At 34.6% G+C, this 16,937-nt stretch overlaps 1 protein-coding gene and 1 non-coding gene across 2 annotated transcripts in view; both read left to right on the forward strand.

Annotated features, from left to right (window-relative positions):
• Positions 1 to 11,893, forward strand: part of LOC109065197 (coronin-1B-like) — a 15,331-nt gene extending 3,438 nt beyond the window's left edge. The window contains exons 3-11 of the mRNA XM_042727104.1: positions 57 to 179; positions 1,521 to 1,650; positions 2,071 to 2,252; positions 3,882 to 4,001; positions 5,243 to 5,347; positions 5,940 to 6,085; positions 7,879 to 7,936; positions 9,136 to 9,444; positions 10,401 to 11,893. Of these exons, the coding sequence (XP_042583038.1) occupies positions 57 to 179; positions 1,521 to 1,650; positions 2,071 to 2,252; positions 3,882 to 4,001; positions 5,243 to 5,347; positions 5,940 to 6,085; positions 7,879 to 7,936; positions 9,136 to 9,444; positions 10,401 to 10,523 (1,296 nt within the window). The 3' untranslated portion in view covers positions 10,524 to 11,893. The remainder of the gene's footprint in view (positions 1 to 56; positions 180 to 1,520; positions 1,651 to 2,070; positions 2,253 to 3,881; positions 4,002 to 5,242; positions 5,348 to 5,939; positions 6,086 to 7,878; positions 7,937 to 9,135; positions 9,445 to 10,400) is intronic.
• A 4,945-nt stretch (positions 11,894 to 16,838) lies between these two features.
• On the forward strand, positions 16,839 to 16,910 carry trnaa-cgc. The gene has a single exon. It is a non-coding gene; the product is annotated as a tRNA-Ala (tRNA).
• The last annotated feature ends 27 nt before the right edge of the window (positions 16,911 to 16,937 follow it).

Raw genomic sequence — 16,937 nt, forward strand, 5'->3', positions numbered from 1 at the left:
CAGTTTGCATAATCAAATGGTTCTGCTGACATAGTTTCGGTGTCTCTTACCACTAGAGCGGTCGCGTTGACCAGAACACCCCGACCGTGTGCGGTCACGCCGCTCCGGTGCTGGATGTGCAGTGGTGCCCACATGATGACAATGTTATTGCCAGTGCCTCAGAGGACTGCACTGTCAAGGTTTGCTTCCTTCCCTTTAACAAAACCTACACATCAGTTACTGTCTTATAATTATTTATTGCCTGAATATAGCATCACTGGGGCTTTACATGGCACATATTGTTAGTTTTGTTGACTTTAAGTGTTTTAGCAGTTGGGTAAGTAATAATAATCTAAATATTTTCAACCTTTTATATATGACTTGAAATCATGTAAATTACACTACAAACGTACACCTTTGTTTACTTCTGTGTGTTGCTCATTTATATAAAAATAAGCTTTTTATAACGCTATTTGAGCCAAATAAACAACATTTATGACACAGGTGTTATCAGATTTCTTTGGTGATTTCAGATATGAAATTTAATCGCAAGCCTAGTGAACAGTTTTGGAGAATTTGATGTTTCCCCATTCAAAGAGATAGGAGTTGCACTTGGATGCCCGAGAGGCGTTTCAAAGATGGCCGCCGAGTGACATGACTTGTCTAAAAGGGACTTCGGTTTTATTCTGTGAAACCTTACTACGTATATGGAATAGCCGTTTTATAAAAGCAGTAATCCCCTTGAAGCCGTGGTTTACAGTGAATTTATAACAGCTAAGGGTTTTTTTTTAAAAACGCCCCTTAGCTGTTATAAATTCACTGTAAACCACGGCTTCAAGGGGATTATTGCTTTAGTATAAACTATGAAAGTCTATAAAAATTGTTTTTATTTTTTCAATGTTTCTGAAAGTCTCCTGTGCTCATCAAGCCTGAATTTATTTGATAAACAAAAATTGTGAAACCAGTAATATTGTGGACGATTTGAACAATCTGAAATAACTGTGTTCTGTTTTAACATATTTGAAATAATTACTGTAATTGTAAGTTGTAATTCATTTCTGTGATTTCAGCAGCCATTGCTGTAGTCTTCATGATCTTCATGCGTCACATGATGCTTCAGAAATCTTCATAATATGCTGATCTGGTGCTCAGTTCTTATCAATTAATATTTGTGCTTAATTATTACTAGTGGTTCTTATTATTATTATTAGTGTTGGAAATATACAACCTTTGCTACATATTTCAGGGTTCTTTGATTAATAAAAAGTTCAAAAGGACAGCATTTATTTAAAATAGAAGTCTTTTGTAAATATCTTTTCTGTCTCTTTTGATTAATGCATCCTTGGTGAATAAAAGTATAACCCTAACCCAATTTTTTTTTAAATAGCAGTGTATCACAATGAAGCAGCCCAACTGTTTTCAACATTGATAATGTGTCTTGAGCACCAAATCAGCATATTAGAAGGATTTCTGCAGGATCCTGTGACACTAAAAATTAAGTTGTGTTTCTAAAAAGACATGCACTGTATTTTTGCATAAAAATTTGGCAGATTCCTGACGGAGGCCTGACATCTCCCATGTCTGAAGCTGTTGTGACTCTCGAGGGCCACAGTAAAAGAGTGGGCATCCTGGCCTGGCACCCTTCTGCTCTGAATATCCTGTTGACTGCAGGTAAGCTCTTCCTATGTGTATAGGTATACTTTGCCAGGATTAAGTCTGTTCTGGCACACTCTATTTTTGGCATGTGCTCTAATTCTGGTGTTTTAAATCGTTTATCAAGCCCTAATTTTGGATATTGGACTTGTTTGAGGGTTTCATGCATCTTCAAAGTAATGAAAAGACAATAGAGCTGTCAATCATATATGAAAAGAAGTAACATAAATAAATCTCTGATCTAAAGCTGGACCGCTTGATGCACAGATTGATTTAAAGGTTTGTGCACGACCAGCCAAAGAAAGGTGGCTTTGGATTTGATTTGATTTGCATTGGCATGTAAATATCTGAGATGCAAATCTTAGTTCTTAAAGTGGTAAGATGTTTTTCTTGCTGACCTTCTGGCCAACTTTGATCTTCTTTTCTCTCGTGTTCTAGGATGTGATAATGTGCTGTGTGTGTGGGATGTGGGCACCGGGGAGCTGGTGTACCAGCTGAGTGACGCCCATCCAGATCTGATATACAGCGTGAGCTGGAACCGCGAGGGCAGCGTCCTGTGCACCACCTGTAAAGACAAAGCCTTACGAGTCATTGATCCCAGGCGTGGAACTGTCCTTAAGGTCAGCCCCTTCATTTCTGTATGATAAAGTTTCTTCATCAACCAGGAGGTTTGTGAAGGACAGATACAGTACCATTCACAAGTTTGAGGTCAGATTTTCAAAATAAAGAGGCATCTCATGCTTACCAAGGCTGTATTGATTTAATTTACTTAAAAAAAATGCAGTAAAGGCTGTAATATTGTAAAATATTATTTCTATATATATAAGGACTGTTTTCTATTTGAACATATTTTAAAATGTAATTTATTCCTTTGATGCAAAGCCGAATTTTCGGCAGCTATCACTCCAGTATTCAGTCACATGATCCTTCAGAAATCATTTCAATATTTGCTGTTCCAGAAACGTATGATTGCTATATAAACATATTCTTATTATTACTCATTTTGAAAACAGTTGTGCTATAAAATATGTGTCCCTGGAGCACAAAAGCAGTCTTAAGTCGCTGGGGTATGTTTGTAGCAATAGTCAAAAATGCATTGTATGGGTCAAAATTATTGATTTTTCTTTTATGCCAAAAATCATTAGGATATTAAGTAAAGATCATGTTCCATGAAGATATTTTGTAAATTTCCTACTGTAAATATATCAAAAGCTAACTTTTGATTAGTAATATGCATTGCTAAGAACTTCATTTGGACAATTTTAAAGGTGATTTTCTCAGTAATTAGATTTTTTTTAACCCCCAGATTCCAGATTTTCAAGTAGTTGTATCTCAGCCAAATATTGTCCCATCATTACAAACCATACATCAATGGAAAGCTTATTTATTCAGCTTTTTTTCAATTTCAAGAAATTGACCCTTATAATTGGTTTTGTGGTCCAGGGTTCACATATTTTCACGGAAACCATGATTACTTTTTTTTTTTAATTATTTGAGTAGAAAGATCAAACGAACAGCATTTGTTTAAAATAGATATCCTTTGTACCATTCTAAATGTCTTTACTGTCACTTAAATCAGTGGAATGCATCATTGCTTAATAAACAGATTACTTTCTTTCAAAAAAAATAATCCTACTGACCCTAAACTATTAAAAAGTGGTGCAGGAACAGCAGATTTTAGTATGGTAGTTTGAATATTCCTAGTAGGCCAAGATGATACAGGTGTACAATGTAAACATAGACATTAAGTGCACCTGAGGACTAATAGGATTATTCTAAGAATGTTTATCTGCTGGAAAGAAGCTGCTCTTTAATCTGGATGTTTCTGCTGTTAGTGATCTCAGCAGCAGCTGGTTTGTCCTGGCCGGGATATGTCTTTTAAGCATGTGTGATGGTCCAGTGGATAATGTCCACTGGACCAGGAATTCAACTGAGGGGAAATCTATCAAAATAGATCATTTGAAAGCATTCATAAGCATTAGTATTAGATAACCACTGGCCGACCACATGTCAGTGCAGTTCTGTTTGAGATATGGCAGACTTGCTGAATAGAATATTAGTGAATTAATACTTTAAATCAATAAAAAATACATTTTGTTGTTGCCTCTAAACATAAAAAGTTTCCAGTTAGTTTAGGCCTTGCGCTGTCCTCGTCTTCTGCATCAGATCACTTTAGAAATTTTTAAATGGTCTTCAGATCAGTGTTTTTGCACACATATGGGATTTTTGTTTGACGATGTCACACTCAGGTGCGGGAGAAGGCTCATGAGGGCACCAGGCCGATGAGGGCCGTGTTTCTGGCTGATGGGAAAATCCTGACAACCGGCTTCAGTCGCATGAGCGAGAGACAGCTCGCCCTCTGGGACACGGTAAGAGCATTCTGTAGAGGAGAATCGCCGGTCCTCTTTTGCTTTGTCAGCAAGAATGATCCTTTAGAGCCTGAGGTGAAGCATTAATCTGTTAATAGAAACTTGACTGAACTTCCCACTGTATGCTTTATGGGTAATTCCTACTGAAAAGAGCACACTACTATTCAAAAGTTTGGGATCGGTAAGACTTTCTTTAAAGTACATTTATTCAGCAAGGACAAATTAAATTGATCAAAAGTAACTGTAAAGGTATTTTTAATGTTAAAAAAGATTTATATTTCAAGTAAATGCAGAAACCTTCTTTTGCACTTTATATTCATCAAAGAATCAAATGTAACTGGAGTAATGATGCTGAAAACTCAGCTTTTCCATTACAGGAATAAATTACATCTTAAAATATTTTAAATGATAATAACAGTTCATAATACTACTATTTTTACGATATTTTGCATCAAATAAATGCAGCTTTGGTGAGCATAATGGATTTCCTTAAAAAACATTAAAAACTCTTACCAACCCCAAACTATTGAACCATAGTATATTTATAAACAGCACCATTTAAATATATTTATTTTAATTTTGTTCTATTTTAATTGTACTTCCTTCAATTCAAAAGGAATTTGAACTCCAGTATTCCATTTAAATACCACTTAGCAACCATCTGAGTAATCATGCCCTAGCATCCACTGCCAGAACCACCCAGAATGACTTAGCAATGGCTAATATTATAGTAATGCACAAGCTCATCCAGAACGCCCAAGCAACAACCTTAGCAACCACTTGCAGTACCCGAACTTCTACAACTTAGCAATTGCCAGCCACTCAGAAAACTTTAGCAATGGCTTAGAAATGCAAGTGCAAGGCACATGTGACCTTCTGACTACAAATTACTATTCAAATTGCTTCAAGTGACCTTAAAATGTCAAGACTTTTTCAACTTTCAGGCAAAGTTCTGTCAAGTCAACATTCAGTGTGTCTTGACAAGCTTGCATTTTCTAGTTTTTATTTTGTGGAAGTGCAAACATTCGCTCAGTTTAGTTGCTTCAGGACACATGAATAATCAGACGCTCACAAATGATCTTAGTTGACATAAAAACACCTATATAGAGAATTAGCCAGTCAATCAGATATTGCTCTCTTAGGTGTTGCCTGTCTGGTTCAGTTATTGAGCATGAAATAGTCCTATATGTTTTGATAACCTTGTGTATATATGACTGTCTCTATCTGTCTATGTATTTCAGAGGGATCTTTCTGAGCCAATGGTTACTCAGGAAATAGACACCAGTAACGGAGTTCTTCTTCCATTCTATGACCCAGACACCAACATGGTTTACTTGTGCGGCAAGGTAGGATTACCCAGCTTTACTCAATAACCTTTAACTGTTGCACGACAGGTTTCTCCAGCAGCTCTAACAGAGAAACTTGCACAGAAACATGCTGTTTACTGGCACAATCACTGCCTGCGGTAGCTTTCCTTATTTACATACAGCAAACATAAACACACTACCATTCAAAGGTTTGGAGTCAGTAAGATTTTTGTAAAAAAAAAAAAAAAAAAAAAATGTTGTTCACCGAGACAGTATCACATGATCCTTCAGAAATCATAATATTTTTGTGGAAACTGTGTGACATTTTTCCAGGATTATTTGATGAATATCAAAAGAACAGCATTTATTTGAAACGGACATTTTTTTTGTAACAATACAAATGTCTTTACTGTCAATTTAATGCATCCTTAATGAATCAAATTAATAATTTCTTTGACAGGTTTTGTAAGAGATGTGGAATATGTAAGAATGAAATGGTGGTAAATGGCACAGTGCTGGTATCAGCTGTACATACTGTGGTACTCATAGGCATGAGTAATAAAAGTATAAGCAGTAATTGATTGAATCCAGAGTTGTCAATGAACTTTAACACACTGTCTTTCTCTCACAGGGGGATTGTACTATTCGTTACTTTGAGGTGACAGATGAGTCACCGTATGTTCATTTCCTGAGTCTGTACAGCAGTAAGGAGCCGCAGAGAGGTGCTGGTTTCCTAAGCAAACGAGGAGTAGATGTCAACAAGTGTGAAATAGCAAGGTATGAACTGAACTACTGTGCTACTTTAAGATGCAGTCTTTGTCATTGTTCAATTTTGATATTTTCTATTTAATCCCATTTGGCTGTGAACTTGATTGCATTTCATTTGCCTTAATGAATGCCCTGAAAACATGTGAGTGGCAAATCCATCTTCAGTCTTTTGCTTAGTGCAATAGTTGTTTGTTCTGTTTGACAGGTTATTTGGCCGGAGTGCTTGACTAAGAAATATAAAACTGAGCAAATGGGAAGTGAAAGAATAGTTCACAAAAAAATGAAAATATTTTCTTTCTTTCTTCCATTGGAGGAAGAATCATATGCAACATATATACAATATATTACCATTTAAAAGTTGTTTTTAATACGATTTTTTTGTCTTTGAAAAATGACTGCATTTTTTAATCAAAGATACTGTAAAGCAGTAATTCTCTGACATATTACAATTTAAAATAAAAGGTTTCTATTTTAATATCCAAATAATTTTCAGCAACCATTACTCCAGTCTTTAGTGTCACATGATCCTTCAAAAATCATTCCAATATTTGTTGATTTAGTGCTAGATAATAATTAATTTTTCATAATATAATATTATATTATTATTATTAATATTTAGTTCAAAAGGACACCATCTATTTTAAATGGAAATTGAAATAATATTATAAATGTATTTACTTCTACTTTTTGATCAAATGCATGCATGCTTGTTGAATAAAAATATACGTTTCTTTCCAAAAAAAAAACCTTACAGACCCCGTGCTTGTGAACAGTAGTGTATACTTCAAGATATTCTCTTCCATAAAACATAGGCATATACTGACAAGATGCTTCAAGCTTCAAAAATGAACCTTAAAAGTAGTTTATTCCACTCATGCAATATAATTCCAAATGTTGCTTTATGTGCATAACAAACTGAAATAAGCGTTATTCGCTAAAAAAGTTCTCTTTCATTTTTATTGTAGAGCAAGGAGTCCTTATCAGTTCACACCTGCACTGATTCTTAGTTGGATAATCAGAGGAAAAATGAAAATTTTGTAATTTATGATTTACCTCTATGTCGTTCCAAACCCGTAAAAGCTTCATTCGTCTTTGGAACACAATTTAAGATATTCTGGATGAAAACCTGGAGGCCTGTGACTGTCCCATAGACTGCCAAGTAAATAACAGAGTCAAGGTCCAGAAAAGGTATGAAAGTTTTGTCAGAATACTCCATCTGCCATCAGATGTGCAATCTGGGGTATATGAAGCTACGGGAATACTTTTTGTAAACGAAGAAAACAAAAATAACAAATTTATTCACAAGGATGCGCTGTTTCTACGTGTATTAAGCTTTGATTTGAAAGAAAACCGCGCATCCTTGTGGCGCGGATGATACAGAAGAGCATACACAGCAGACACAGATGAGACTGTTGACAAAGGAATTGTTGAATAAATTCGTTATTTGTGTTTTCTTCGCTTACAAAAAGTGTTCCCGTTGCTTCATATAACCCAGATTGCACGTCTGATGGCAGATGGAGTATTCTGACAACGACTTTCATACCTTTTCTGTACCTTGACACTGTTATTTACTTGGCAGTCTATGGGACAGTCACAGGCCTCCCGGTTTTCATCCAAAATATCTTAAATTGTGTTCTGAAGATGAACGAAGCTTTTACGGGTTTGGAACGACATGGGGGTAAGTGATTAATGACAAAAAATTGTCATTTGTCAAAATTTCATTTTGGGATGGAGTATCCCTTTAAATGGCATCTCTCAATTGCTTGCATTTAACTCTATTATTCTTCATTTTATTCCATCAGGTTCTACAAACTGCATGAGAGGAAGGTCGAGCCCATATCTATGACTGTGCCACGCAAGGTAAGTTCAGTCACGCGTTCAGTTCTGAATTTTGTGTGTTAAGCGAGTAGGAAAGGAAAGTTACTAAGTAACGTCTGATTACTAATTGTACCATCATTCCATTTCGGCGTCCACAAGACCTGTAGAACAGTTGAATTTCTGTTTGAAATGCTGAGACAGGAAGTTCACTGAAAATTACCATACTCTAATACTCTCTTACTTGGGTCTCCCCATGTTGTAAGGCAGCTATCAGCCATATTGACTCCAATTCGTTCCAGAAAATATGCTCATATTGACTCAAGTTGACATATTCAGGAATGACATCATCAGTTTCAAAACAAAACAATGGACAGACAGATCCAAATATGCTGGCTGATATTTGAAAAACCTTCAAGTGATACCATTTTTAAGTGTAAAAAATGTGTAAGATTTATTTATATCACACATCACGGAAATGTACGGATGCTGTCACATATTCACTGCCACCGAAAATGAATTGGCTCAGTTTGTAAAAATAAACAAGTCATACTTCCCACACTTCACGCTCGAATAATTCACTCAAAAATGAAAATTCTGTCATCATTTACTCGTAAGAGAGAACATCATACGGCTTTGGAAGTGACATGAGGATGAGAAAATCATGACAGGATTTCCATTTTTGGGTGGACTGAAAAAAAAAAACTGAAATAAAATGGGAAACTTGCATGATTTTACTATAATAAGCATATTGCAGGTATTTTTGTATTCTGGGTAATTCCGCAATGTTGTATTTTCAGAGTCTTTGTGAAAGGGGAAGTAAGAAAATGTTTTCAGCTGCCCCTTTGCAAACTACTCACTGGCATAAAAACCTCAGCCAGGAAAGCACCAAATTTAAGTTTTGACAGGAATTAATTTGAGACTGTGAGGGACAGAAATACAGTACAGTGCATTCAGTGGAATGTAATGTTGTTTAACAACATAGCGATTGTTCAGCTGATGAAACGTTTTTCTAAAAAAAACTTTAAGTAGACAAAATCTCTGTAAAACCATTTTGAAAGGTTTTAGTTTAGAGAAAATGACATGCTCTAGGACTTTTATATAGTGTGTGCCACTGTAAGTCCTTCCCTCACAGCCCCGTGTTCATACGTGTTAAATTCAATATGGCGTCTAACCTGATAAAGGTCTATTTACCAAACTACATCCTCTGTCTAAATGGATATTTTTTCTCCACCCACAATCAGTCCGACCTGTTTCAAGGGGATCTGTACCCAGATACGGTGGGATTAGAACCTGCTCTACAGGCAGAAGATTGGATAGCCGGACAGGACGCTCCTCCAACCCTTGTTTCCCTGAGCGGAGGCTACACGGCCCCTCCATCCAAATGTGGCACGCTCCGGGGTCGACCCAAACTGCTCTCTCAGACCAACACTAGTCCCACCAGCACCACTGCGCCAGCAAACCCTATGGCGGGTGAGATGGAGAGCGAGGGGTTGGGCCACGGACAAGGAAGAAGGGATGTAGACGGAGGCATAGCGAGAGTAAAGAAAGAGGTGAATGACAAGTTTATACTTATTTGATAGCATAGATAGATAGATAGATAGATAGATAGATAGATAGATAGCTATTTTTAATTATATTCAAATAGAATTAGAACTGTTTTTATGGTAGTGTGTATGTTATGTAAATTTACACACTACTATGAAAACAATCATTTTCCGAGCTATTTCTATTTTAATATATTTTAAAATGTAATTTATTTTTGTAATGGCAAAGCTTACTTTACTGTCACTGTTTGCTATTGTATAGAAGGCCATTTCTGCCACGAAATAAAAAATAAATAAATAAGGTAACTAACTTATCTCACAATTTGGACTTTATTTCTCACAGTTCTGAGAAAAAATAAAAAGAGAGATATTTTTTGAGATATAAAAACAGTATTGCGAGATATAAACTTGTGGTTCTGAGAAAAAAAGACTGACTTGTGGGATATAAACCTATAATTCTCAAAATTCTGAGTTTATATCTTGATTTTTTTTTTGCCATGGAATGTAAAATAAAGGTAATTTAAATAAAATAACATGTGAGATAAAAGGTCAAAAATATTTTTATTTTGTGGTAGAAATGCGATTTCATACTTTTGAGCAATTGAATTGAATAAAAGTGTTAATTTCTTAATTTTAATATTTTAGTGCTGGGCATCCAAAATAAAAGTTATTTTGTATATTATATATGTGTGTGTACTGTGTTTATTTATTATGTATATGCATATAAAAACACACACACATGCATGTATATATTTAAGAAAAAAATTTATGTTTATATATGAAATATATTTATATATAATATTAATCATTAATGATATGTTTAATCATTGCCCAGCACTGTATTAAATATATTATTTATATGCCTTAAGTTTTGACTTGATACTTGCCTGTTTATTTTAAAGCCTAAATGTAAATTTTTATGCCCAAATGTTAAAGCTGAACTGTTGTTCTTTCTTGCATAGGAGGACCAACTTTCTGATATCCTGACAGAGATTCGGGCGTTGCGTGCTCTGGTTCTGGCTCAGGGTCACAGGATCGACGTCCTGGAAAGGCAGCTCGCCCGTATTGAGGATGGAGAAGTGTGAAGGAAACTACAAACATATCACAACACATAGCCTTACCCAGATTCAGAAAGCTTCACTGAAGGGTTATGGGAAATGTAGTTCCAATTCTGTGGCGCAGAGATACAAAGATATAATTGAGCTTTGAGTTTTGAGCTTTATCGGTACACTTTGGGTTTTAATGCACTGATATTAATATCCTAAATGCTGCTTATTTTGTGATTTTAATAGGGCTGTTACATCAGGTACTTACTACTGATACCTACAGACTTTGAAGTCTGAATTTGGTTGGGTCAATATTTGCATAAACTTTAAATAAAAAGCAGACTTTATAATCTCCAGTAGCCTCAGCATTTATGAATGCTTCTACTTAATGAATCTTGAAACCTTCAGGAAATGTAATAATCCAACATGCTGAACTGATTGCTTTCTTCCACTAAAGTTCGATGGTGTATATTGACCAGCACTGTTCTTGGGTTTAGCTGCCCTCTCTTCCATTCGTATGGCTTAACACACGTAGCATTGATTTTGGATGTTGTTAAAGTTTAATTATGTGGATATTTGAGTAGCATGTGATAGAAACTTTACTTGGTGTTAAAGGAATTTGTGGGCTTTCAATATAATGAAGAAACTTTAGAGCAAGAGTTTCTGAAATGAAATGCAGGTCTTAAAAGAAGAAAAATGTCCAGGTCGAATTTCACCCAAAAGTCAAAAATATAATACGATTTTAAGAATACAATTTTTATTTGACATTTTCAAGTGTATTCTGGATATTGTATTTATAATTTTGTTAATTCATATTTTTCAGAATTAATCGATTTTGGTTATATTCCTTATAATCATTTTACCATATTGCAGTAAAAAATTATATTTTTTATTTAATTTTATTTTTTACATTTAAACCAGTGTAAATTTAAGGCACTACAACAAACACTACTATGATATATTAATGAATTTTAAAAATATGGTAATCCAAAATATGCCTTTTTTGTCATTAAAATCTTTTTTTAACCATAATTATCATATATCATTCCTTTGATTTGGGGTGACCTGGACATGTCTTGGCAGGTTTGTTGAGATTCACTCTGTACCTCTCTATGAATAAATGTTTCATTCCTGTTTGATTGAATCTGAAAAATAATAGTAGAATGATGTGATGTTGATAGACATAGATGGTGTTGTTTTTGTATTTGTTTTATTTTTAGTCTTTAATCATGGGCACTACGATCAGGGATGACTCAAACCGAGGGTCGACTCATCCTCCTCCGTGAATGATTTTGATTAAGTCGAGCTTTATCCGCTGTATATGTTGTAAATTATCTAAGTATCCATTTACTTAAAACTTAAGTGCTAACTGAATCTGTTCTTTTTAATAAACAACATTCACCCATTTATAAGTTGGTTTTATTATTCATTGCATTACCAAGCACAGAATTGGCCTATGGTTAAGGTCAAAACGAAATGTTTAGTGCTAATTTTAGAAGTGAAAGTGCTAGACAGGAATAATCTGTAAATCTGTACAATAATACTGTAAATATGTACATTTCCTGGCTAATTTGGAAACTAGGTAGAAGTTATGGTTAACCAAGGCTGATCTAAATTCTAAAACTAAAATAGCATGTGCAGTGACGTTAAAAAACTAATTTGAGGAATTCTAGACCAGCTATGATTGAGAAATTTTTTTTTTCTTGAACCAAATTTGTCACGATATGATTGCAGCTTTGGAGGTGTTGTGTAACAAACACAGACATCGTCGGTAACAAGGCTTTTGTTAGATTGCGCATTGCTTCTCTGCACTGCACAAGCAGTGAGGCATTCTTGTTTTCATGGTTCACAGCATCTTTAAACTCGACATTTAGAACAGGATGTGGTCAGAGAGAGACTTCATCGCACAATATCTATCTAAAGGAAACTATGTTCCACTCAGCTCTTCCTGTGTGGACTCCATATACCAGATATTTTTCAACATGCTTTCTTTTAAAATATTTGTGTTTAACTACAAAATGTGCATATTTAGTCAATTAGGTTTCTAGTTCAGATGATCATTCTGAAGTTCAAGCCAGATGTATTATTTTGAAATTCCTATGCATATTTCTTTATTAGTCTACATTTAGCCTACCTCAACATTATACCCACTAAACATTGAATCTGAGTAACCCTTAAATAAGTCAATTAATAAAAAAAATTAAAAAAGGGGTTTAAAATGTATATTTGACATCAAAATCAAAGTTGTCCTCACGATCGAACTCTAACAGCAACCACACCTCCCTCTCTCTCTCTCTCTCTCTCTCTCCCCGCCTCCCTTTCCTGCTTATATGATCATGACCGATTTAAATTTTCTATTTTATGCTCTTGCGGGCTATGGGTTTAAGGGCAGTTGAATAAAGGTGAGTTATTATTACTACATTTTTAATGTGTTTTCTATTTATTGCCATGTGGTGCGTATGATTTTATTGACAATATTTATGAGCAATATTTCTAAAATCTATATACAGACATGTTCATAAATGAAAATCACTGAGAATCTGCTGTTTAACATTAATGTTCTGTTATTTTCACTTGCGACCTGAATAAATAGTATTTTAGAAGTTTGTTTTGCAGGTTGTTTTAAACACAACAATCAATTACTTAATTTTCCCTTCTTTGGGTGTTTGTCATTTGATCTAATTTGGCACACGTCCTTGGCAGTGACACATTTGCCCGTGCAAGAAAATTGCTGAGATCCTTTGGGGCCATATTTGAGCACATGCACAGCTGCATTAGCAAAACTTGTGAATAGCTGTTAAGAGGGTTGAAGCTCATTTAAGTGGTTTGAAGCACATTGACAGGCAGTGTTAGGGTGTATAAAGGTGTCACAAAGAAGTGCATTAAGGTCTTCTTTTGCACTGCAATAACGATGTGAAAAACCAACGTGATTTCCTGCCAGCTTTTCAAAAGTAATGCAAGCATGCTTACTTCCGTGCTACTGCACTTCTGAGGCTTTACTGTTAAACAGTGTACGGAGGGAGCTGATGTTTGTGTGGGTAAAGAAGCAACATGTTATTATAGTCTATGAAACTTGTTGAAACAAAATTAGGTACAAAAGCTAAAAAGTACACTGAAAAAAATGATTCATTGAATTTACTAAGTTTTATGGTAAATGGTTGCAATCAATTTATTTTAGCTACATTTAAATAAATTTTGCTGAAAGTTAATCAACTAAATTAGTTTATTTAAATATAGATAAAATAAATTGATTGCAACCACTTACCATAATTTTTTTTTAGTAAATTCAATGAATCATTTTTTTCAGTGTACCTCTTTGTACTTTATTTACCCCTAAATGGTACATATAAGTACCTTAAATGTACATATTAGTACTTTAAAGGTGCATAGTGGTACTTTAAAAGTATGTATTAGCACCTAAAGTATACATATTTGTACCGTTTAAATGGGTACCGTCTTAGTGACAGTTTTGTACCTTTTTTCTGAATGCAGCTAAAGCTCAAACACCAGGGTTATTAAAGTATAAACCTAAAAACATTTAAACCTAAAAAGTGTTACTTGAAATAAAATATATGTTAATCTAAATAAAATTAATTATTTAAAAGAAATATGCTCATTTTATTTGAACTACTTGCCAGAGCTACATTTCTCATTTTCATTTCATTTTACTAACTGAAACAAAAATGAATAAAAACTATATAGACACATTGGGTTGGGGATCAGTAAGTAAATAAAATGACAAAAACACACTACAAATTTTCTTAAACTTATTAAAATGTAAAATACAAAAATAAAAAAATATTTTTAATATTTATAAATATAATATTATATCGATACTAAAATAACAAGAATGAAGACACTGCATTGCTATGTATTCTTGTACACTGCAAAAATTGGTGTAGAAACAATTTTCACTCAAAAATTGCTAGTAAATTTCAGAAATAATTGCAAAGACATGCAAACAATGCATTAAATTTGAAATATTGAATTAGAGAGAATTAAATAGTATTTTCTGTTAAAGCGTAGTAGTCCAGTAATCTTTATTTTCAACTTCAAAAAAGCATTTTTACAGTGTACTGATTCCAGAAATGTGGTTTTTACTTGTATATCGTATTTAAATTCAAGTATATTTTGAATAAATGTTTTACTCTGTTTTTTTTTTAAAACATGCATCATTTGGAATTTTATAAATGTGTCATTTGATTCAATTATTGCATGAATTGTCCCCGTCTCTTTAGTCATGGCATCAGGCACGAGTAATAATCCCAACAGTACTGCAATTGTCATCGCCCTACTCTTCGTATGGATCATACTTGTTTTGGCCTTTTTGTACTTTTATAAAAAACTTAACGCGGACACAAATGGACAGTACACCGTCCAGCGCATAGTCTTCGCCCCTGGCGGCCTACGGGATCGATTGAGACAAGGAGTCGGGGTTGTGGAAAACAGACTCGGTGTCCACATTTGGCCTCAACAGCGTGATGACGAGGAGAACATAGGAGGTCATGACGAAGAGGATGAGGAGGGTGAAGGTCAGGACAAACAGAATGACAGTTACACAGAGGAGGGAGAGCGACAGGAACATGATGACGACCGGGATGATTCTTCAGATGACTATTCCAGCATAGACCTGAGGGAGAGGGCAAAGATGCAGATGGAAAAGAAAGAAGAGAAGGATAAAGCTGAGGAAGACAAGGAGAAACGGAAGGAGGAGGAAGAGGAGGCCGCAGGAGCGGCAGGAGAGGAGGATAAAAAGGAAGAAGTGAAGAATGCAGAGAAAGAGGTATCGCTTGTAGATCTGAAACCGTTTAGAAGAAGTGCAAATTTGTCTGAGGAGCAAAAAGATGGAAATGACTTGACTGCTTTGTGAAAAGCACAGAGACATTGCTTTTGAATTTAACAGGCGGGAAATAAGGTGGCTTGGCCCAGTGGGCGGCACAAAACATTTTTTTATAACTATGAGTCAGTTCAACCCTTTAAAAGCCTGGCATATGAATTTTTTTTTATTTTTTTTTGTGAAAGTTTGTAAAATGTAAAAGTTTTTTGGACCTTTAGACAAGCTATTTTAAACATTTGTTTTTTGAGTTTCATATTTGATACATCAAACATTGGCTGATATTTATATGGAAAAAGTATAGCGTGTAATGTAAATCAATGAGGTGTTTATAATAGTATATAAGACTACACGTATAATGCAATGCAATATAATGATGATTGATATTTGTACAAATAAACATTCCTAGAAAGATTGTTGTATCATATTAGATATTCACATTTTGACATGATTTTTCTAAGAAGTGATGTATGGATAATCAAGTAAACATAAACTGATTCAGTCCAGTAAGTGTTCATCTTGAAATAGCCTGTTACTATTCTTACGTTTACTTTATAAAAATCAGTAAAATGTGTCTCAACCTGACTGGGGTGTTTTTACAATAAAGGACTTTTATTTGCTAAAGAAACTATAAACTATCAATCAGATGACAGAAGGCATAGTAGATTGTGTGCAACAGGTTCTTAAGCTTAATTTTGGTCATGCTGATAATTAAGAGGAAATTTGCATATCAAAAATGAAACATTAGGCTTAATGGGGTTAACTTTATTAAAAAGCCAGTAAAACAGTTCCACACCATTTTCTGTAAGTTGTTAGTTTTATCTACTTCCTGTTTTTGTTGTGTTTTTTTTTTCCTGCAAATGCTGACTATGTGAAAATACATTGTTAAACTTGTTAACATTTGTGTGAGATGTAAATATTTTTCTATTAAAAAATATTTTCATGTCAATACAGTTATTGTCAAAATAGTTTTTTGTTTTCACTTGACCGCTGATGTGTGAATCTCACAAAACCCATCGAGAACACGTGTGGAGCATATCAAATCATGAGAAATAATACTTTGTCTCAAGAACATTTTGTGATGAATGTGACCTGGACTTAACATTTGCTCTGATTTAGCATTAGGCCATCCAACCACCAACCATTCTGAGGCTAAACCCATGAACCACATCTCTTATCGGTGCTGGTCAGTTTAAACAGGGTTTAGACAAGATTACGATGATGAAGAATGCATTTGCTAACCGTGTAAAATAAGACAATGTCGGCTTAAAAAATGCTTAAATTGAGATGATACTTGAATTATGCCGTTTAATTTATAAAGTAACAATCACACACTTATAGTCCTGGGAATATTTATTTTGTAATTAAATGAATATAATGAATTAAATTTCCCATAGGCTACATCAGAGGAGCTCAAAATCCACCATATAATACATTTATACCCATAAAGTGCATTTATGGCAAAAAATAATTTCACATTTTATAACTAGAGGCACGATTTCAGTATAGCAAGAGCTAACGGGGATGTAGCTCAGTGGTAGAGCGCATGCTTCGCATGTATGAGGTCCCGGGTTCAATCCCCGGCATCTCCACTTACCTTTTATTTCAAGAAGACGATG

Source organism: Cyprinus carpio, chromosome B7, assembly GCF_018340385.1.
Source record: "Cyprinus carpio isolate SPL01 chromosome B7, ASM1834038v1, whole genome shotgun sequence".
Taxonomy (NCBI): Eukaryota; Metazoa; Chordata; class Actinopteri; order Cypriniformes; family Cyprinidae; genus Cyprinus; species Cyprinus carpio.